At 38.1% G+C, this 24,701-nt stretch overlaps 1 protein-coding gene across 1 annotated transcript in view; it reads left to right on the forward strand.

Annotated features, from left to right (window-relative positions):
• Window positions 1-21,010, forward strand: part of LOC106906625 (neuronal acetylcholine receptor subunit alpha-7-like) — a 31,812-nt gene extending 10,802 nt beyond the window's left edge. Inside the window, exons 4-10 of the mRNA XM_014971965.2 lie at window positions 4,829-4,938; window positions 11,883-11,962; window positions 13,233-13,400; window positions 16,973-17,167; window positions 17,673-17,759; window positions 19,109-19,218; window positions 20,209-21,010. Coding sequence (XP_014827451.1) covers window positions 4,829-4,938; window positions 11,883-11,962; window positions 13,233-13,400; window positions 16,973-17,167; window positions 17,673-17,759; window positions 19,109-19,218; window positions 20,209-20,808 — 1,350 coding nt within the window. The 3' untranslated portion in view covers window positions 20,809-21,010. The remainder of the gene's footprint in view (window positions 1-4,828; window positions 4,939-11,882; window positions 11,963-13,232; window positions 13,401-16,972; window positions 17,168-17,672; window positions 17,760-19,108; window positions 19,219-20,208) is intronic.
• Window positions 21,011-24,701: the final 3,691 nt, after the last annotated feature.

Below are 24,701 nucleotides of genomic sequence, written 5' to 3' on the forward strand. Positions count from 1 at the left end.
ATAGTGTGTGATCAGTGTGATAATTTTATGTTCATTTACATTTTGGTTCAAAATCATTCATGCCCTTGGCGGGTTTAGATTTAAAATTGTTTTCATTCAACCGAGATGTTTGTTTGTGTTTTAGAGGATGAAGGGATCAGGAAAAGCTGTCTGCATCACTGGCAGCTGATGTGATGCAGAGCTGCTTCGTAGGTTTATGCACCTTATTGTTTCAGGCGTTTCATCCTTTGCTGAAGCTGTAGGTGGTCCAACAATCAAGGTAGCACGAGCTGCGTCAGGGCAAATAATCATCTGTTACTTTTAAAATGAAAGTGAAAGTGCAGATAAACAACACAGCAGGCAGAGTCGGTGGAAAACAAAGCACTTGCTGCAACGCCAAGTCGTTCAAACTAATCTGCAGTCTAGCTGGGAACTTCTCATTCACAGCTTCACAAATATTTATTTCATAGTTGATTTGGGGGGTCAGCCGTCCACACTTCATCTTTAGCTGAAACTGGACTAAAAATCTGTATTTCTTTTTTTTTTTTTTTATTGCACTTGTAGGTGAAAGCTAATGGGCAAACGTCAGTCGTACCAATCCCACCAGTTCTTGACCTCTGTACCCAGAATGAACAAACGTCTTGAGATTCTTTTCAGAAATCAGTTCGACAGCAAAATAATAACTTTGACATCAGATAAAACAGAACAAAAAGGTAAAAGTAAAATAAAGCTGTTCATCCTGTCATATTTCCGTTTAACTGACTCTGTTGTGTGCTCGACTGATTTTGTGGGCTGAATGCTGACAAGTTTGGGCACCAAGTTACCACCTAGTTAATGGGTATTGATGCGATAAAGATGGTCTGATTCTCATTGAATAATAAAGAAAAAACCTATTTGGCAGGTAGAAGCATAGCAGAATTCTGTTTGCTTTACACAGAAAATCATTTTCCAAAGTCATATTGGAAACATATTCCAGTATGTCAAACATTGAACATTTTCCAGTATCAAACATACTGTATGTACTTCAACACAAATGTCACAAATCTTCTTTTCACAAGAGTACACTTTCATAAGAGAGCTTTGTTTTAGAAAAGCTGATCAAAACACAATTACACATATCAATATCTGATGCTGCAACAAGTTATTGAGATCTGATGTAAAAAAAAAAAAAAAACAAAAAACAAAAAGAACAACTTGTAAAATCCAGTCCAGGTTAGCAGCAAGCATGGAATAGAATCATGAACAATTCTTGTGTAGAAAAATTATCATATCTGCCCTCTTAGGCAGTACGCTCAAGCATTCTAGATAGATATTGTTTCCTGCAGTAGAGAACACGCGTGCGCTGGGTGTAGAAGAAGCCTGAACACATAAATATGAAAAAGCAAGATCTGACAGAAAGGGATAAGTCTTTTGATGGTTCCACCAGCATGCGGACAGGTCCTCAGATATGATGGCCGACGGAACTGCTTGATACATCTGCAGCTCTCTTTTGACACTATCTGCTTTTCTTCAGTAAAAAAAAAAAAAAACTCCTTCAGTAATAGTCCTTCTGGACAATTTGTTGGCTGGCAGTTATGAAACAAACCACAGTTTCTTCAATATTAAAATAAAAAAAAGGGAAACCATCCCTTTTTTAAGGGATTAGGATTCTCAATCTTAATATCAATCTTAATAATTCACATTATTAAGATTGAGAATCTATATAATTTTAATTATAGCGCTCCTAGGGTCTTTTCACACCTAATTCTGACTCTACAATCTGAATATCACAGCAAACAGCACGCATCATAAGAAAACAATTTTCTAATTTGCTGCATAGAAATTTTGATGAACCTGTTACTTACAGTCTCAGTTTCATGTTTTCATCTCATTTTCGTCTCATTTTTACAGCTGAAGCTCATGACATTCCCATGTGCAGTTAATAATCACTTTAAAAAAAACATGCCTGTCCCTTTTAAAAAATATTTAACCAAACATCTTACACACGGGACATTGGGTTCCACTTCTGCATGGAGGATCTTGTAGATTTTATTTTTAAAGTAAAATAACTAAAAATATGCTGAAAGAAATATTTACGACCTTGTGTAGTAGTAAGGGAAAGTGTTACATCGGTGGAACCAGGCATGCGGAACGTCCTTACATCCTTCTCTTTATTATTACAGCAGATCCAGTCAGAACAACCCATTAGAGATGATACAGCCAAGGTTGAGTTGGCTGCTGACTGCCTTACAGGTTATGAATGTATCAATTATTCAGGAAGCCACCTCTTTAATACATCATCTACTTTGGTGCAGTAGCTTATGGGGTCTTTGCAGATGCAGCAAGATTGCAAGGAGACTTGAGAAGTGGATTATGCACCCAGAGACAATCAGTCAGATATCCGGAAAAGGGGCGCGTTTAACTTAACTGCATCCTGGATGATATTAGGATTTTTATGAAACATGTGTGATCGACAGAGAATAAATTACATTTCTTGAGGTGAAAATGTGTAATCTAATTAGCTTTTGTTCATATTTGTGCTCTGCGTCTCTCTCCTCCTCTCACGAATGATAAAGATAATTGCAGATGTGATGCAAAAGAATTATGGAATTATTTTAATAATAATGTGTTGCGTTTTAATGGCAAATACAAAGTGATGCTTAATTATCAAGTGAATGAAAAATGCTAAATAGTTTAGATTTTTTTTTAACAAATAAAAATCTGAAAAATATTTTGTGCATTTGTATTCAATCTTTTTTACCTTTTTTTTTTTTACCCCTAATAAAATCCAGTGCAAGCAGAAGTATTCTGGTTAGAAAATAAAATGATGTTTTCTGAAGGCCTCAGGTTTTTTTTTTAGAGAATGTTAAAGAATAAACGGCATTACAGACTTCCAAAAGAAGTAGAAAATAGAATTTAGAGCAGGATTAGGTTATAAACAGATTTGAACGCCTTACGGAGAACTAATAAATTCTGTGTTAGGGGAAATGGAAAGAGTATGGCACAACTGCAAACTTACCAGTACATGGTGTCCTACTTTAAGTAACAGGCTGAAGAGGAAGGAGAAAGTTAATCAAAGAAGAAGCCAAAAGGTTGAAAGTGGGAGAATTTATTTACTCGACTATTATGAGCGATGCACAAATCGGATCTGTATGGAAGCGTGGCAGTACGAGTAGGATTAGCTGAATTGATGCTCTCTGTGTTTTTCCAGATATGTTACTTTTTGACCTACTGCTATTTTGAAAAGGGGATTGGGTAAAATGTTTTACTTAAAAAAAAGAAGAAAAATCATGAGTCATTTTCCTCTACTTAACAGATACGTGCTACTTTGGGAGTGGTCGTAGAGTGACAGCGCTTGAAAAGATACAAGGGGTTTGGATACCTGTAAACCTGAAGGACACGTCTCTGCCAGACAAAAGTCTTTTGGTTGCCCTGCTGTGCACCACCAATCAAATTCCACTTCTGACGGTGAACAGAGACAGAGCGAACAGAAATACATATTTCTGCACCCATATAAGTTCCCGGAATCTGTTTTCTGCTGGTTTGTGTTGAAGAGGCTGAACAGTGGAAGCACTCTAAGAGACGAACATCAGGAAGACGCTCACATCACCCAAAAGACAAGAAGCAATCAGAGCCACGTATCGAATTATTTTCACAGCTTCAGCTGCTGCTTCTGCTGGATTTCCAATTTGTTCCATTTGTGTCTTGTGCTTTAAAACAACTCGATAGTAGTCATAGACTTGCAGAGCAATTATCACACTATTTTAACTATGGCTGTCTCAAATTAGTGATGCCTGATACTAAAACTCCTGTTACATAACCACAAAACTATTCTTAGACAGATGCTGCTTTGCGTTGCGGATGATGTCCGCCTCCCTGATCAAAGAGCTGAAGGTTAACTGCTTTGTCGTGCTTTCGCAGCCAAGGAACATGAAAAGAAACAACAAACATGTCAAGGTTTAGTGATGGCAAGTGTGGTATAATTAAGTCATTAGCCTCCGCAGCGGAGACATATGTCAGCAGACACGAATTAAATGTTTCAGAAAAGAACTGGGTTTTTATTAGTAGGAAAGACATTTGCCAACTAATACAAGGCAAAATCTTGCTAAATGGAAGAATACTATCTGCATGCACGATTACGCACGTGAACATACAATGCGAGCTAAGCAGATGTGCATCATATACAGTGGCCACTTTAAATACAGGTCTTTGGTTGTTCCACAGAGAAGAGGCCCTAAAGGTTTAACATGTGCCTACATCCATCTGCCCGATGCTTATACAAGAACGTTAAAGCAAAACATGCTAAAACACGCAACATTCATATGCCAGATGACAGATTAACTTGTTGCTTGTCATAAATAATAATAATAAAATAAAAAAAGCAGCAGTGTGTGCTTTTAAAATGCTGTGAAGCTGGACTCACTTCTCTCTTTGCTGAATTGAGCCAACCTCGGATGGGATTCCGGGGAGCGGTGCCAAACGTCGGCTTGGCAGACTTTCAGTGGCAACATTCATTATCTGAGCTGGAGACAAAGTGTAACAGCCAACAACTAATAGCCTGTGTAATAGGGAAATGTTTGACTTTTGATGGCCTCAGGTTAATCACATTTAAAAGGAGAGGTTTTTGAAGGATTTTGATCTTTCAATACCTCTCTGTGTCAGCATTTATCATAAAATAGGATTAAGCAGAGGTGGTGCATCCGCTCACGAATCAACATTTTAATGAAGTCCAGAGCTGAAGACGGAGAGGTGTTGTTTCTGTTAAATATACCTATGTGAACGGCATCAATAGAAACCTAACTTTTTCTTTTTTTTACTTTTGCATCCTAATTGTAAAGCAAATTCATTGATCTGCTTTCTTATTCTCCAGCATTGGACGGATATTTATCTGTCCTGGAACCCAGAGAACTACCCCGGGGTTCAGAATCTCCGCTTTCCCTCCAATCTGGTTTGGGTTCCAGATATCCTCCTCTACAACAGGTAATGTCTGTTTGTGTCTGTTTTCTTATCTCCTGCATCCTTTTTTTTTTTTTTAACTCATCATGCTCTATGCTTTTCATATTATCGGTTGCTTTTGACTGTCTTGATTTATTGTGTAAACATTGTCATCTCTTGGGTTTTCCCGTTTTACTGTTTTATTGCACTTGTTATTTTAAATCAGCTTTATTTTATGGGTTTGTTTGCACCTTTTGTCTATTTTTTGTCCCTTGCATTTTGTCATTCTGAGATTCGTCTGATGGCCACATTTGTAACTCTGTTCAGCTCACTTTCAGGTTCAACAATCACCTTCATTCCCTGAACCACTGTCTTCTGTGATTTTGAAGTTTCCATGTGTTTTTGGTTTTTTTTACCCACATGAGTTAACATCCTGAAAAAATTACAAAAAAAGAAAAACAAAAAAAACAGTCTTTTGGCTTCAGATCACAGTTTAGTTTCACATCACAAGTAACACCAGTTCTGAAAGCGTTTCTCAAAGGTTTTGACTTATAATGCATAATATCAACAGAGTTTCTGCAGAGTTTTCATAAGAAAATTAATACACCACTACATAGGAGTATGATTTGGTGACTGTCAAGGCTATTGGAGCACTGTCCACTGAAAGTTGAACATTTTTAAACTTTTTTGTGTCATGTCACTAGCCCGCATATGCACATATTCGCAAGCAACAATCGCTTCATACCGCAAGCTCCATAGAGAATGAATGGAGAAGGGAGAGACGTCACCTCCCATGTGTCGAGCCCATGAGGAGGAATGAACTCTCGCATCAGTTACTGCCCAGGCTCATGGTCTTTTACCACAGAGCAAACCATGACATCCCTGCAAGGACGAGCATGCAGAGAAAAGCCAGCGTTTCCCTGATTTTTAAGCCAGGCATAAAAGCCAAATGTGTTTTTGGTATAGCCGGCTGTACGCCACAAGCCTTGCACTATTTCTTTGAGTGTTGCTAACCAGCGTTGGCATGATGAGATTGTCGCCAGGGCAAATGTTCTTACAGGTTTTTTGTACATTCTTCAATTTCACAATGGACAATGGGCAACCAGTATGGATAATCGGAAAAAAAAAAAAAAAATCCACCAAAAGGATTTTTAGCATCCTCTAAGCAGTAAGGGGAACTCCCACAGTCCAATATGTTTTACCTGAAGTGTGATGTTCTCTTGGTAAACCCTGTAAAGCTCTCCAAGACCCTGTTTCGAACAAACACATTTTGTGGCATGATCATGCCCAGTGTGATACTGAACTTAAATCTCCTTTCAGATACAGACTGAAGTTCTGAACAAATATCCAATGAGCTTCCAAGAATACCAACAGACCCTGATCATGATTTGCATCCTTGATGTTTAAATCTCTTTATGATGTCAACTTTCTCATCAAGAAAATATTTTTTAGACTTCCGTAGCAGTGATAGAAAGCTGCAAATATGATAAACAAACACGGAGAGCATTTATCCATTTGTGAAACAGCTGCGCCTCTGGGATACGCTGTGGTTTTATCTGGCCCATGTGAGAATGTTGCTGTCCCAAAGGATAATCGGAGGAAATCAAGCATGTGCTTGCCTTACGGCAAACTATTCTTGTAGATTTAATACAAACACATTTAAATATTTCAGAGGGCTGTTGAAAGCAATATTAGGTGGACAATCATATAATTTGTTTAAACTGTTTCGAGATTTTTGCAATCGCTTTGTTACTTATAATGTTCCTGGATATATATATTGTGCAAAAGGAACTCCATTTGTGTTTCTGGAAAAAGTCACTAAAAGAGATTCTATACATTTTTTTTTTTTTTTTGTCCAATCGAAGTTATTTGAAATTTATCCCTTACAATGTTCCATATCAACAGACTAATCACAGATACTGTGAAAATAAAGTTACACAATCCTATTAAAATTGTTTATGATTATGGAAAAAAATATATATATAGTGTGATATATATCTTGTGATACTCTACTGACAGGTCAAGCTAATCTGGCAAACCAATCTGTTTGTGTTTTATCCAACTAAACCCGGTTCATTATCAGTAAGAGTCTCACCTTGGTTGGGGGGGAGAATGGAAAAGAGAGACATGAGTTTTTGCTGTGTAACAGAGATAGCATTAAACATTAAGCCGCTTATGGAGAGGACCACAAATCACAAACATTAATGACAATATTTCTGATGCAGCCGCGGGTTGAAGCTGATGTTCTTTATGCTTTGAGGATTAATCCTGGGCAAAATTTTGGCTTCTTCGTAATAACAAAGTAAGCCTGCAAGAGAAGATATTCAAATTACGAGATTTTAGAATTTCCATTAGAAAATTAGATCATGATAAACTTGAGCAAATATGAATGTGGGGGAAACATTTCTAAGACAAGACCAATGCTTAAATGTACAGTTCTGCAGTTTGCATAAGAGGAGATTTTTGAATCCATATGTCCAACAATAAGATGGTGTGTGAATCACTTTCTCAAATATATTAATTGCTGCAAAACTGTTTTTCCTCTGCATATGGTACCTGTCAGCTTTACACACAGTTTTTCTACAGTTCATACCTTGATGTAGTTAATCAGGAATCGGGATTTTTAGACCAAAGCAAAGTTGTTGCAAAGTAGAAGGAAACTGATAGATTACTTTCAACATTTTATAAGTTTGGCTTTTATGTCTTGCCCACTTTACTATAATTAAACAGTACGTTAGTGCAACCAATTAATCTCAAAACTCAGCAATGAGTAGTTTAATCCGAGTACAAATCCAGCTGTTCTGTGAAGGCCTCAGAGGTTTGTTAGAGAACATTAGTGAACAAACAGCATAACGAAAGCAGAGGAACACTAACTACCAGGACAGGTTGAAATTAGGCCTTGAAAAACTGGTGATATATATATATATATATATATATATATATATATATATATATATATATATATATATATATATATATATATATATATTTTTTTTTTTTTTTTTTTTTTTTTTTTTTTTAAAGATAAAGTACTGATCATATTTGAAGTTTCCCACAAGTGTTTTATGAGACGCCTCCCAACACATGCGCCAAGATGTTCTAATTATTTGAGATCAAAACCCAAATCTTTGGCCTGTGACATAAAAACCCCAATATATGTAGTTGAAAAAGGAAATAAGGATTCTAAAAAGGAGTAAGGATTTTAAAAAGATGTGAAAAAGTTAGAGGTGTCGTTTTGCAATCCAAAAGTTCTGGGTTTGGTTCCAGTTTCCTCGTTCGCCTAGCCAAGGTATTTAACCCTACGTTTTCCAACCCGTCAACATGTCGTGTGTGTGTGTGTGTGTTTGTGAATGAATCTCTAATGTGAAGCACTCTGAGTGGTCAGTCTGACTTGAAAAGCCGCCACATAGATTCAGTCCATTTACCATTTATGTGTTAAGGCTTTGATCCTGTCTGTCAGGCTGCATGTAAAATTGAAACCTCTGGAGTGCTGAACTGTGAAAATCTAAAATTACTTAACAGAAAGTCATCTGTCTGCACAGCTTAGAGGAGTTTAGACGGGCACCAAGCATCATAAATCCTCAGGCTCGGTGGTGTTTGAGGTTTATTCTGTGAAGGACGTAAGAGGGTGACTTCCTGTTTCTGCTTGTGTGTATAGGAAGAAAGTTGCTGCTGTCACCTGAGCAATTTTCTCTGTGCAGCTTGAGATCAGTCTCTTCAAACCTAAGATCAGTCTCACAATAACTCCTCTGGTAGGAACATGTGGGACGAGTCTGTAGGAGCCTTGAGAAATGGAGGATCTTGGACGCAGCACAGTCGTCCTGTTTGCTCCGTGGCTCATTATTTCTCTAAAACCAGCAGGATGAACGTTGAGAATACTTCCATGTCTCTAAGGATCTCAAACGCTTGGCAGTTTAATGCTTTTTGTCTGTGTGTTAGCACATCAACAACAATGCATCCAGAGTCATTTGAGAGACGATGAGGGGTCAAGAGGCAATCCCTATAGAAAATCGAATGGCTCAGATGCAATGCCCCGGTAAAACACAATCTCCTGATGTGTGTTGATGTGCAATAGATGTGTCTGTGTATAAATAATAGTTTCTTTATGGACTTGGTAGACTATGTGTGACTTTATCTGGTGCTACTTTTAGAATACATAATATATTTGGGTGCAATTACCATCCAAATGCAAAAAAGCGTGTCACTTAATGCTTTTTTGCGTGTCTGTTTTTTTTTTTTTATTCAAAAGCCGCCTTCCAAGAAAAAAAATATTACTATAAACAGTAAGCAATTTAGTCTAAGAACTAGTTCATTACATGGGGATTCAAAGTATTCATCATGGCTTTATCCAGAATCTCTAAGATGCTGCTTTTTCTGTCCCTTAAGATCTTGGAGTTCAAATTCATGCTCTCATGTGTGCAGACTACTCAGACTGCATTTACTGGTACTAAAGCCAAACCAATCTCTAAAGGCTTCACTTAAATCAAATTGTGACTGCCAGACTCCTCACTAATTTAAACAAAAGGCTAAATTTAACCTTAGTTCTACTTTAATTGCAGTACTTTTCTGTGGGCTTCAGTATAAAGCTTTAGTTAGAACCGTTAAGGATTTGAAATTGCTCCTTACTGAGTACATAAAGTTGCCATCAAGCTGATCCTTAATTAACTTGCCATTTGTGTTGCTGCATCTGAAAGCACTATTTATGTTTGTTCACAGGTGAAGAAGTAAATAACGTTTTGTATAATATGAAGGATTGTCATATAAAACATGCGTCTACGATTTATGATGGATGCCCGTTACTAAAAAGCTTGACCTGGAATGAAAGACATAAAAGCAAACAGAGTGCGAAAGGACAAAGTTACTGCTTGCTGTGAAGTCACCTTTTCTTTTTTCCTGCCTAATAATGACCTGATCAACTTGAGCTGAGTTCAGCGATGTACACGTCTGAGTTTTGACACATGCTGCAGAATTACTTTTGACGTGTCCAAAAGATCCTTGGCAACCTGAGCCGGCTGGACATTACGTTACATCTAAAAAGGATGAGAACCTCGAAGCACAAAGCAGAAAGGCCACAATGGTATAAGTGTTTATCATCATACAATTTCTATACTCTTATTTAAAAATGCAAACTCGATGCCCCAACATTCTTTGGTCTATTAATATTTATTAATAGGATTTGGTCTATTAATAATTATTGGGGGGATGGGAGGATAGTTTGATATACGATACCATTTGTAATCTACTGTGTTGATTCTGGTTCTTAGAATTAGTTTAATTTTAACTGTATTTGGTTCTGCTCCTGGTAAAGTGGCTAAACGTTCTCATTGCTTTCCAGTCCACACATTAGGTAAAAACATTCAAAATGCCATTACAAGGCTAAAACCTAATATAGCTCATTCATTCGGGACGTTAAATGAGAATGATGGTAGGAGTTTCACTGCTCTCTCTCTCTCTCTCTCTCAACCTCCTTGCCTTTCAGCCCTATGCTAGGTGAAACAAGCGATTAGATTTAAAATGATAGATTTAGGGGTCGTAATTTGATGTTGAGCAAAACCACATGACCAAAATTGATGTTCCACCGGTCGGGCTAAAAGCCTTCAGGGAGAGTTTAAGTGCGGCCATCATATTCTTTCACTGCCGGTAATTGGTAGAAATATACTAACAGACAGTAACAAATGATGGGTTGAGAGGCAAGCTAGTCTCTGGATTTGGATAAGCATTCAGTCATTGCTTGAGCTGGAGTGCTTTCAGTCATCACCATTTTTTTAAAGTTTTGAGTCGGAAAAATAAGGCTTTACTGGTTGTCTGCCTCTGTATGCAGCTCGTTTCTTTAGGTTTTCTTCCTGCCTATTTGTCTGGAATCTATTGACACGATGTGACATAATGGGAACATACACATTTTTCTCTTGTTACTATCAAAATATGAAAAAAATAATAATTAGATGTTTGCATGAATCTGTTCAAGTTTTTTTTGCTCTGCTGTCACTAGAATCAGGAAATGACTTCATGTGAAAAAGGGGGTTATGAAATGCTGTGAAACTCCTCAAAATATCAACATTTTAACAATCCCATGTTGTCTAAAATGTCACCAGTTTCAGTTTTATATTTTTAAAAGTTTTAGTTTTTTTCCCCACAGTATAGTGAAACCACGGTTCAACTGAGGCACATTTAATTGCTCATATTGGATTAGAAGTGAGCAACAGCTTCTTTATAGCCTTTATTATTCACTCCTTATGTGGAGCCGCTTTCTGAAATGTCAGGCTATTCATTTTTTGAACGAGCCATGTCTATTTTATTTCCTAGGCTTGTATTGATTTGCAGAGGCCCTGCCAATAAATGCTCCAAGAAGAAACACAAACCGCGACTGAAAATTCATCACGCCAAGGCCCGAGTTCATCAGGTGTCATCCATTTATTTAATGTGGTACAGCAACGACACCAGACGAGCCGCTGAAGCTGCAAATGTGAAGATGTTTTCTTTATTTAGGGTGAATGCGTTCCAGTGAAATGTCGGTTCTTTTGAAACCGGGCTTCGTGGCTCATTAAAAACAAAGTTAAAACTTGAGACTTTCAGGAAACACGTCTGACATAATGTAGTGTTAAGCTATGATTACAGTCTGGATAATTGCAACTTCTGCTTCCTTTTAGACTCGATCTGAAAAGAAATATTGGCTGTTTTGTTAGTTTATGAGACATCCAATCTTTGCCTTTTTCCGCTGTGACAAGTGGCTTTAAAGCACTCTGCAATATTTTGTACTCATCATTGTAATTAAACACTGCATATCTGTAGCTGTGGTAATCCTCCTCCGCATGTAACCTTCAGACTCACAATACGTTTTTTTTGTGTGTGTGTTTTTCTTTTCTTTTGTGTCTTTAACTTTGCAGCTTACTCATTATTTTAACTTTCTCCATAATGTTGTTTCCTGAGTTGCTGTTCAGACTTGCAGTTGCCATTTAAAGTCGTTCCTAATTTATCTTCTCTCACTTTAGTGCCGATGAGAGATTTGATGCCACGTTTCATACAAATGTGCTGGTGAATGCATCAGGAGCCTGCCAGTACATCCCACCAGGTGAGATATTCCACATGTGATGTATGGCCTGTCTCTGAGTTGTATTTATAATCGTAGATTAGAAATGTAAATGAATTATATTACAGTGCAGATTTATTAATACTGAATATACATTGTTATAACATTGGATATTTTCACTCTTCACTCCTGGGATAAACTGAGAGATTTTTTTTTTTCATGAGAGTTGGAAGTACATTTTTATTTTAACTTATTTTCCTTTAAATTCTGAGGTTTTAAAATTAATCCCAGCATACAATGGGAAAACACTTAAAAATGATTATTAATTACATTATCCAAACCTCTTCACTTATACGTCTTTAAAGTCTTATATACATCTCTGTCTCAGTAGATTAAAATATCATTGTAACTTTTTTCTTAGAAATTCTGTTCAAAAACTAAAACTAATACATTTAGCAAATGTTATCTTAATTATAAAATTTGTACTTGGTGTAACAATCAAGGTTGAAAAAAAAAGAGTTTCACACATACATTTTTGCTCAGTGAAAAATATATCCATGTATTTTGAAGTTGAGTCACTTACTAATTGGTCAGGACTCTTTTTTTTTTAATTAGTTCATCAATGTGGTATGACATGGCATAGAGGCAAAACGTCAAATCAGATGTTTGTTGAAGAGGGAACATATGGCGAATTCAGCCAGCCTCTCCATTAATGCTCGTCACAGCAAAGGGCACCACGAGGTGCAATAAAACGACCTGGTGTAATGGCTTTATACATTATTGACTTTGGAAACTTCACACTGGACCTCGAGCAACATGGATTCTGGCCTCTCCATTCTTCCTCCAGTCTCTGTGGTGTAGATCTTCAGTACAATGTTATCTGAAAAGGACACTTTGGTCCAATCAGTAAGCATTTAGTTTTCTTTTGACTGTTCACTCAACTTCCCCTCAATAAGTTTATTTCTTAATGGTTTATGACCATCAGTGACAGTCTGGTGGACAAGTGAGACAGCGGTTTTCTCCATGATCGAGTAGGTCAGATGTTTCTGTATTGAACATCTCTTTTTAGTTGGCCTTATTTAAAGTATTATTCTAAGAACTTTTTAATAAACAAGTAGTAATCATTCAAATCAAACCAAACCAAATAACTTTTTTTTTAATTAATAAAGTTTGTTTTAAACATTTCCTATTTTATTGGGCTCCACCTGTTCCTTACAAAACAAAACTGTTTAAGTGACATTTTTAGTGCATTGTGCAAAAAAAAAAAAAAAAATTGGGTGAAAAATAAAAGTACTATATTTACTCCTTTCAGGTATCCTGAAGAGTACATGCTATATTGATGTCCGGTGGTTCCCATTTGATATCCAGAAGTGTGACCTGAAGTTTGGCTCTTGGACCCACAATGGCTGGCTCCTGGATCTTCAGATGATGGACGTGGACATTTCTACATACATACCCAACGGAGAATGGGACCTCGTAGGCAAGAAAAGCAAAAAAAAAAACAAAAAAAAACAAAAAGCAACTTAATTCAGTTTCTCTTTTATACCTATTTATGCATTTTTCTTTTTTGAGGAAGGCATTTTGAGAGGAAGTTGGATGTTTACAAAAAAATAAAAGTAATGCTGTCGGCAGGAAGAATCTCCGGTAGCAGCCGGCCTTGCAACAAATCTGGAGTGGCCCCTCACTGAAGACATTCGCTGAAATTACATGATTAAATTTGATGTTGAGTGTAATTTAATTATACTCAACATCTGAGCAGCAGAGACAATATTCCGCATCGTGTCCTGAATGACACCATCAGTTGTAGCCAAGCGAGCACCGTTAAGCCACAGCATTTGTTTTTTGCTGCTCCACTTTAAGTCTGTCTGGCCGTGTCATTAGAAAGCTGGGCAGAGACACTTTAGCATCTTTGATTGATGGAAGGGATGGTTTGAACTTCCTCCTTCTCCGTCTGTTTTATGGTCCTATTCTGCATCCACGAAGCCTTCTCCCCCCCCCCAACTCCTCTGGGATTTGAGGTTGTTGTTCAGGTGTTAAGAGCAAAAATCCATCCAGCTGCACAGCATTCAAAACCAGAGGGAATAATTGTCCAAACCAAAAAAAAAAAAAAAAATAAATAATAATAATAATGTGAACAAAAGTGGAAAGAGACCAAATCACAACTAACGTAGCAGAGCTACTTCAACATGCTGCCACCCGGAGCAGCACAATTCTAATACCCAAGGACAATAAACAAATATTTTATTTAGTACACATGGCTAACAAGACTTTGACTGTGATTTTCAGCCTTCGCAAGCAGCTTCTAGCATCCTCCAAGCTGTGAGATTTCCAGTGAGTATCAAAGAGCTGAAACAGTGCTTCAGACTTGGTCTGCCTTTAAGGTAACCCAACAGATTGGACACAAGGCTTCAAAATCTTCATTATTAAATTAAGAGGGACCTTCAGACAAAATACTCAGCCCGTCTTCAGATATTGTTTTGACAACCAACTGCCAAAAATGGAGAGCTACCAACTTGGAAAGTTCCCCAGCCCCTGTTCTAATTCAACCAAAAGCGATCCACACGTGTATAGTTTTAACAACCTGGACAGTTTTCTTCCTGTATTAATTTGTTAAGATTTGCTGCTTAGATTCTCTGTTTGCCTTGGGTGGAGGTTGCATAGCTCCCGTACAGATAACAGGGGAAACATCGAAGCCATTGCTTAAAGGTGAAAAGGGGGCGCCAACTGTATTCATAAAAACCTTGGCGTCTTTCCGCAGGGTTGTGTTTACTTAGTTTTTAATTACTAAATATTTTGTCACATTTGATGAAGTAAAAGCAAAGGTTGAAGTAGCACAGTTCTCACAAGATTCCTATACAAGTGTAGAAAAACAAGAAATTACTTTTAGTGAAAACAGACTATTTCCACCCATCATTCATCAAGGTTAGTCAGGAATCTATTGCGTCTCAATATTTTGTCAATTTTTACCATGTGTGCTCATGTAGCGACCAAACCACCTTTTACAAAATACACTTTTGTTTTTTCTTTTTTTTAATTAAGCAGCCCACTAGAGTCATCTTTTAGGGAGAAGTGTAAAACCATAGCTGTAGAAACTGAAAGATGACGCCCTGAGACACCCCGGCTCCTCCTCCACATGTTAATTGCACTCATGAATTTACTTTACTGTCCTGGCAAGTTATTGTTTTTATCATTTGCATTTTAAGAAATTGGATCCAATTCTGTTAAATTTTACAGAAATGTAGTGTTTTATTTTCAATGAGAAAGCAGGGTTTTTTTTTTCATAGATGTTATTCTCATGATCATTTTTTATTTATAATTCTCCTGGTCATCCAACAGGGAGAATTTAATACTTCAGGACTCTTGTACTTGTAGCAACATCTATTGTGAATTGCAGACTTTGATGTGTTGAGAACAAAACCTTTTTTGTTGAAACATTTTGGTAAATTCTCATGTAGAGGCACAGTAATAAGAACCTTTTGTGAACATAGACCCTGAAATTGTACCAAAGTTTTAGCTGAAACTCTTCTTCTCCGTTCTGCAACCAAATCGACGCACAGGAGGCTCTGTAAATGCAGAGTGACGTGTTAAAAAGGCAGATCCTGTTCAGCAGTCCTGTTTACCTTGGCTGTGACGCACTGTTGTTAACTCAGCTGCCATTTCTTTCTGCCATCTTCTCTGTCTCTGGGAAATGAAAGATGTCACATAATCTCTTCCTCAATTTTTGCTAATCAATGGCCAAGAGAAGCAGGACAAACAAAGATACAAGCGTAGACTTGCACACGAAGTGAGATCACCCAGCTGGCCCCGGAAATGTGTGTGTGAGTGTGTGGGGAGTATTTTGGTTTGTATGGGGTGACAGCTGGTCCAGCGATGGTTCACTTAATTCAGAACAGTCAAGGGCCAAACTTCCCAGGAACACAAATCATCCCGGTGCTTCAGAACAAACCACGCCAGTGTCAAGGCCGACACACACACACACGCACACACACATATATATAATCGATCTGAATCTGCAAGTCTGCAGTCCATCAATTTAATAGGTGGCAAACAAAAGCTACGTTCTTTCAGAACCAGGTGACAAACTTTGAACGAAATAAAATGAGATCCATTCAATTTATTTTAATTTCATTTCTGCAGGAAATTAGTTCTTTTAGCAAGAGGCTTGAGTTCTGCTTGTGCTGCTGACTGTTTCAGACAAGAGTCTTTCTCACAAATAGAGTATAAATATTAAAACGTGAGAAAAGGTTAAAAATGGTTGATATGGGTGGTCTGTCATGCCCAACACATAATCAAATCTGCGGCACTTCAGCTTGATTTTGATTCAAAACTGATTGCTAATTGTGGTCCAGACAACTTGTCTCAAACACACACCCACACACACACACTGATTAATAGCGAAGTGATTAATACACATAGTTTCATTATTTCACCATCATTTCAAAGTGCAATACTTGTACCGTTATCTTGTTCTTTTGATTGAAATTGGCACTCAGAATCTACACACACACACACGTACACACACACAGTCTCTAATACAAATTCACAACCTTGTTTTGATACATCTGTGACCATGATGAGGTCATTTTCCTTTCTGTTTCAAGTTTGACAAAAACACAGATAAATTATGCAAATGGTGATCTAGAAAAGAGATGGACACTTCCTATCTGGGAATACTGCCGCTGCTTTTAGTTTGCGTCTGCTAAAGATAACTTTAAGGTTAGCAGTCTGCTACGCTCTGAGCAAAGGTGGTTACAAAGTCTTGTTTAGCTTTAAAAACATCACTGCAGGCAAACGTAAAGAGAAAGTTCATCCAGGACCACCAGCCCCAACATCAGAAGCTGGACTTTGGTGCAAAACCTGTATAAGTTTTTTTTTATTATTTGTTATTACCTTCGAATAAATGCTTTCTTTGAAGCATTTCTGTCTGTAAAAGGCAAAAGAGAACAACATTCTGACCTCTCTGTCCATTCTAGTCTTTCTTCAATGGATTCTAACACGTCCAGTTTGTTCAACCTCCGACATTTATCGCCTTCTCATCTTTTTGTCCTCCAGGTGTGCCTGGAAAGCGCAACGAGTTGTACTACGAGTGCTGCAAGGAGCCCTACCCTGATGTGACGTTCACTGTCACTATGCGACGCAGGACTTTGTACTACGGCCTCAACCTGCTCATCCCCTGTGTGCTGATTTCTGGATTGGCCCTTTTGGTTTTTCTGCTTCCAGCTGACTCTGGAGAAAAGATCTCACTGGGTACAGACCGAGACACCAGCACAGCCTTAAACACAGTGAAACAATCCCACACTAACACAAGAGGAGACCGACTCATAAACTTAGACTAGAATATACTTGTACATCTTCCCTGCCTCAGTACTAGCAGGTCTCAGCGGTGTTTCAGAGCCATCTATTTGTCGCTATGCTATGGTAATACTGGCATTAAAGATGCAGATTAGCATTCAAGGTGGCCGTTCATTGGCAGATGAATAAAAAGTCGATCATAAACACAGCACAAGATAATTACGGGGACCCGAAAATGCCAGCTTGATTTTAAATGGCACCTTCTGAGACAGGGTCAAATTAAATGAAAACACACAAACACTCCAAGATAAATATACCTTTTTTTTTTTTTTTCTTTTTCAAAATCTGTGATTATGTCAGAAGTTGCATTTATTTTTAGGTCTTATAAGTTGATAATTAGCAGAAACGCGGACAGACGATGACAGCAGTCCTCCAATGCGGTTTCATCTTCTTTCTCTAGGTATTACTGTGCTGCTTTCTCTGACGGTGTTCATGCTGCTTGTTGCAGAGATCATGCCTGCCACTTCAGACTCTGTTCCTCTAATCGGTAAGACATCCTCTGCCGGTAATTAATGCTCATTAAAAGAAAAGGGAGGTAGAAAAATGATTTGCAAGTGTACCAATTTCCAAATTAGTGAATAGCAATCATCAATTAACCTAGTTTGGTAGATGCAAGGAAGATTTTGAAAGATAATTAAGTTCATAAAAAAAAAAAAAAAAAAAAAAAAAAAAGTTAAGAGATGCGCCGATAAATTGCTCATTAGTCATTAAGCTATTTAAAAATGAAGTCAAAAGAATCAGAGATTTAGGAAAATATTTCATATGTCCAGGTGAGTCACGTTGGTCTGCTGCAGAAAGACTTATCATAACACAGCACATTTTCTACGTTTATCTTTTCGAGCTTTCCACATTATGTAACATAATGGATTTGGTGAGTTTGGCATTCTCTAGGAAATGTACACAGAGTCGTCCAAATAGTGTCATCTATGTATTACTTTTTTTGACTTGTCTTTTGACTGACATGGGAAGCAGATAAATTTGTGACTGGAAGGTCGAAAACATTATAAAAACCACGTGTAGGTAATCTACCACAGAACTGTGATTTCTTCATCTCCAACACAATAACATTTTACTCCAGATGTTTTTTTTTTTTCTCCTCTCTCATTTTTGAGTCCCTACAGCCTAGAGAGCGCCACAACAATTTTCTTTCCAATCACACTTATAGATCTTTTGTCACAACAGTCTAACAGAACTTTTTTTCCCCTCTCCACTGAATGATTTGTTGCAAGCGTGGAAAAGATGTGCAGGTGTAAGGTGGATGTTTTATTGTCTCTGCAGTATCTGAAGATTACGCTCATTGCTGGAGACAAACATTGAGTTGCGCCGTCTAAGACTGTGCTGCTGACACACACACACACGAGCAGATGGGACGACGGGCTGAGAGACGAGAGGGAAAACAGCAGATAAAATAGTTGCTCTGCATCATCTGGTAGCTCGGTGATGGAAAACTGAGCCATTAGCAAAGTTTCCTTCATGATGTGTGAGCTCACTGCAGAAAAAAAGTAGAGCTGATGCTCAGTGGCAATCCAGTTTCCGCTTGTGGTTTAATATGGAAATGTATGATAATTGGATTAGTCTGAACAGCTGTGAAACAGAAGCTGCATTAAATGCACATAGACAGGGTTCTGCAAATCAGCACACACCTATCATAATCTATTTAATTTCTTTATGTCTCTGTCTTTATGTATTTTGGATAGTTTATTTATGATAATTTTTATAATATCCACAAAAATCCCTTTAGTATGAAATTGTGGTGCTAGTTATAGATTATATTAATGACATGGTTTTCATTACCCTTACAGGGATGTATGATGTAAATGTTTCGTTTACTTTCAGCTCAGTACTTTGCCAGCACCATGATGATTGTGGGCTTGTCTGTGGTGGTAACAGTCCTGGTTCTTCAGTTTCACCATCACGATCCCAGAGGGGGGAAAATGCCTAAATGGGTAGGTCAAAGGTGCTTGGGAAAGTAAATAGATATGGAAAGTCTAAAATAAAGTATTGCTGCCTCTCCGGAACACCTTTTGTGAAGTTTCGGTTCACAAAGATTTGAGTCACTCAAGATTTCTAGGTTTTATTTCTCGTCGTGTTTCTGCGAAACATTTGGGAATTATTGAGTCGTTGGGATGGATAATTATGATGCACATGATGCACCTAAAATGGTAGTTTTAACTATGAAACATTTCTATGCTCTAGTTAACTAAAGTGAATATTTGGAGCTTTTTTTGTTGCTGACTACTCAAAGCATTTTTTCACAAGTTACAGTTTTTCTATCCACAACCATACATGCACTTCAGTATATTGTTGGAGGAGCCTGGAATTAAACTCACAATCCTCCAACAAGCCAAAACTAATCCTTCCACTCTGCCACGGAGAGCCATAAAAATCTGTTTCAAGCCATTTTCTACCTCGCTTTCTTCTCTTTGCACTAAATCCCAACATATTGACCGTGTTACTGCGAGCGTGACCTGTGCTTTGTTGTTCTAGTTTCTTTTTTGATGTATGCTTGGAACAATTTCGACAGACCAGTCATGATTTTCTACAAATGTGGGCATGATGTGCTGCTTTTTCCATCTTTAACCCTTCTTCGTGTTGACAGATAGGTTCTATTTAAGGGATTTCTTGATTCACATCTTTTGCAGTAACCAGAACTGAGAGCAGCTAGAAAAACTTAAAGGGGTAGGACGACGTAAAATCAACTTTAAGCAAAACAACATAGACAATCATAGTTAATTTAGTTATATCTTCACATACCGTCAGTTTGATTTGGTAGCTTTTTTCTCCCAAATAAATTGAATAATTGTTTAAAAACTGCTTTTTGTGTTTACTCAGGTTATTGTTTTCTGATAGCATATATTTTTTTTGATCATCCGGAACATAAACATTTTTATGCCTGTTTTGTCCTTCCTTTAAACTCCCATATTCCCGTCAACCAGATCCGTGTGATTCTACTGAACTGGTGCGCCTGGTTCCTCCGCATGAAGAAGCCTGGGGAAGAAAATAAACCAGCAGTGAGCTCCAGTAACCCTCCAACGTACAAGTACTCTCACTCTCCTCCACACCACACCAGCGCCACCAGCATCCAGATGAGCACGATACCAGGGCAGGCCCAGTCGACCGCGACCAACGGCAACATGAACCTGTACTTTGGCTACCACTCCATGGGAACGGACAACCCCGCCTTCCCACCGAGCACCGACTCAGGCCTGGTGACGTGCGGCATCGGCGGTGAAGGGGGCGGAGGGAACCACCTGAGTGGCTCCTCCCAGCCCGACATCCACTCGGACCACACGCGGACAGTGCTGTTGGAGCAGATCCCGGAAATCTCCCTCATCCTGGAGGAAGTGCAGTACATCGCCAGGCGCTTTCGAGACCAGGACGAGGGGGAGGAAATCTGCAGCGAGTGGAAGTTCGCCGCCGCTGTGGTGGATCGCTTATGCTTGGTGGCCTTCTCGCTGTTCTCCATCATCTGCACCTTCACTATACTCATGTCCGCTCCAAATTTCATCGAGGCCGTGTCAAAAGACTTTACATAAAGCTCATTTCTTGCCACTCTGAGAAGGAAAAGGAAAATTGCTTCAGGAAGAATCCAAACATGTTGGTATCTATACTATAGAAAGATCCTGAACTTCTTCTAGTTAAAGCCTCACAAGCTGATACACTCTGTACATAAGATCTTATTGTGTCGTTTCACTTTTCTTTGTGCATTTTTTCAAGATTTCTCCTTGAGGTGGCTTTCCTAGCATCATGCAAACAGTAGGATGTTGATGCTTGAGGCTATTGTGTAGAATAGTGTAGAAACTCACTTTGATGCACTTTTCACATTTATTCCTACCACTCCACCTCGTTTACCTGCCACCGCTGTGACGTCACGTCCTATCAGAAAAGCGTCCTCACAAACCCTAATTTTTCTGTTTTCCCCTCACATCCCTCTGTTCATCCACCCTTACAAACTTTCAAAGAAGGATTCTCACTTTACAGTCCTGGTCTGGATTGTAGTTATTGTAGTTTTTCTTTGACATTTTTAGATACACAACACAATGCTGTTTCATTTGTTGAGAATGGATCGGGTTTTTTTTGCCGTTTGTTCTGTAATTAGGCTGCAGCACCGTATTAGTTTCTGCTTGAATCTACCTGTGAATTCCTTAGCTGGTAATTCAGTCGGATATTGTGGATATATGTATTTTTTTTATTAAGTGGAATTTCTTTAAATGTGTTCATGATCCAAGTTAAATTAGAATCTGTTCACATCTGGCAGTTGTGTGTACAGTACAGCGGTGAACACACTGGAGATGGATTCTGAAAAGACCCGCTAAGACCCCAGTAGGAGGTTGTCTGGACTTTTGTATTTGCATTAGTTTGGCCAGTCCTTACTGGGACAAACTGACTCAACTCATACATAATTTATTTTTATTTTACTTCTCCTAAATTGCACCTATTACGCTGCATTATTGAGCCCATCAAGAGTTATAGCAGGTATAACTACCCAAAAATGAAACTCAGAGGATTGCTGACTAAATGGATGCCTGAATAAAATGGTTGTTAGAGTGACTGAACGTGTATGTTACAGAAAAATATGCAGACGTGTTGATGCTCTGTTTCTTGCTCAATGATATGTACACTTTTTTATTTGTAGATGGTGTTTTTCTCTGATCTAATAATGTAAGACATACTTTAATCCCAGGTGTCGTTTTCAGCTACTCTGCTTTCAGCAGAACCGGCCAGGAAGTACGATAGTACCGGGTCCGGACAGCGCCCGAGTCTCTCTTGACTAGCACATCAGTACCGCTGCAAGTTAATTTAAGACCCTTGAAATTACTTCCAACGTCTCTCTCTCGTATCACTGCTGGATTTTTTAATTTACTACATCTCCCTTTGCATTTCCAGTCCGTCTCATTTCTTCTTTAAGTATTAATCTTTTGAGTCGCTCTTTGAGCAGCTCAAACCCAGGTTCTGTATCCACAAATGTAATGAGAAGAATTTTATCGGTGTGGGTGAAAGTCATGCTTAATTGTGACTATGCAGTTTTTCAAATTGTGAAAATATTTCTTTTTCAATCCATTTACTGACTATATTTAGTGCGATTAGCTGAATCACTTGCGTTTCTCACTAAGCATATTCCCTGAAGTTTGAAGTGTTTGTCGCATACTGTGTTATATTTTGTCATATGCTGTCAAAACCTCATGATATAAAAGAAACAACTTTTGACTAAAAGACAAGGTTTTAAATGAGTTCTGAGGAAAGGTCAATCCCGTTGACATCACATTTGGCCTAAATCTTTTGTTACAAAAAAAAAAAAAAGCAAAAGACAAACCCTTTGCTAATCTCTCGCAACAACATGCAACACGGATTACCGGGTGACTGATGTAGAAGATTTCGAGTAAATCCGATTTTTTTATTTTTCCCCAATCGCCCTCTCTGATCCTGAGTGGCATAAGACAAATATATTCCAGCTTGTCATGCACAAAGGTGAAACTCGGATGTGAGATTTTACCATGACTGGAGATGTAAGCGACACCGATTAGGAACAAAAGCATCGCGACCCAGCACAACTGCTGCAGCAGTAGATTAAGTACCATTACATTAAATCAATGGACCAGGAGCAGACAAAGCCTCACCACCTGATGATTAACATTTATGCTTGTTGTTTGGATTTGCAAATGTGCTGTCCTCTCTGCCAATAACGGACACACTGGAAATGTGGAGACGCGTACAGAGAGCGCTGTCAACGACCATGTTTCATTTTCGATGCAACTTTGAAAAACGATGAAGCCTGATGAGAAGGCACTTTGAATTTCTTCTGGAAATTTAAATATTACAATCTTTCAAATGTAATTTAGGTCAGAATGCCTCGGTCTACAAGCAACCAGCACAGGTTTTGTTCCTCACTGCCAGTTTGATGACAATAGAAGCAGGGTAGTTGTTGAGACATCAACTTTGGCTTTGGAATATGTTTTTGCAACAAAAGCATAGATTTCATCCAGAGTTGAAGTTTATCTTCAACATGAAAGAAGGCTTTAGGTAAAAATAAATGATAAAAGTTTGATATTAGAGACAGAAAATGCTGAACTGCCGCAAGGAGGATGATGTTATTTAATTGTATGTTCAACCAGAATTATATGTTGTTCATATTGTGTATTTTTATTTGTAGTCGGTGCCTCTCTTATCAGTATGCATAATTCTCCTTAAAAGATGTTCACAAAACCTCACTGTACATGCCTATTTTATGAGAAATAAACAAAAACTGACAAATAAAACTATTATGTGGCTTCTTTTTGTGTTTCAAGGCAGCAAACTGATTTATTTTTGTCTCGGATCAAAACCTCTGGGTTATTAGCAGAAGTAGCTTCTGTCATTTTTTTTTCTGCATAGGTTGTAAAGTCACAGAGAGCCTGATCTTAAAAGATTTCACATAAGGTATATACAATCTACAAAGATCTCATGCGCAATTGATTATACGTGCAAAAGTGGTGTGCTCCTTCCTATTTAGATTAGGATTTTGCATGTGCCGTCTGTGTTAATGGAAGAGAAGTAATACATGTGTTACGGTAAATATGTTCCTGACGCCAACAGTCATTTCACACACAGTGGGTTAAATATTGCAAATAATAAAGAAGTAGGCTTTCAATTTATCCAGGTTCTTACTAAATTACTCCTGCCCCTTATATTGTGTCTCATTAGAACAACAATCTTCCTGGAAAATTTTTGTCACTGACAAACAGAAAGTTGGTAAGACTTTTGAAATCCTAGAAAAATATTTATTGTTTTATAATTACAAATACAAAGCAGAAAAGCAAAGAATGCATTTGTGTCAACCTCACAAATTGAAAACACACATTTCATGTGAAACCAGCTACAGCTGCAAACCCTGTGAAGTATTTCTCTCCCAGGTATTCCCATCTGGAAGCTGACATTTTTGCCCCTTCTTCAGACAATAATCTAACCTTGACCAGATTGGACGAAGAGCAATTAGTTTTCAAATTGTGCTACGGATTCTCAATCAAATTTAGGTTTGGGCTTTGAGTCATTCCAAAACATGCATGGCACCAACTCTGCAAGACAGAGTTTAGAAAGTGTGGCTGAGCTAAATTTTTCAGTTTCCAGCATGAGTCAGATGTGTTAGATGTGACTTAAACTCCTTGGTGGATCCGATTTTAGGCAAGACATTTGGCATCTTCCACACACAAGCACAGATATAAAAAAAATGCAAGTGAGGTAAATATTTTTTGCTCCATTTGGTGGCAATATTGGTGCAAAATTACTTGTGACAGAGCCCTGTGAGTAAATATTACACACCTGATCCAACTTTGGAATTGCTTGAATGTGGAGCAACGTCACTCTGACACACTTCTGGTTCATTTCATAAATTAGCTGCTTGCCTCCCAAATAGCACTGGCCCTGTAGCCTCAGATGTTATTCTCATTAATTC

This window comes from Poecilia mexicana, unplaced genomic scaffold, assembly GCF_051168715.1.
Source record: "Poecilia mexicana isolate PSO_F unplaced genomic scaffold, ASM5116871v1 scaffold_1, whole genome shotgun sequence".
Taxonomy (NCBI): Eukaryota; Metazoa; Chordata; class Actinopteri; order Cyprinodontiformes; family Poeciliidae; genus Poecilia; species Poecilia mexicana.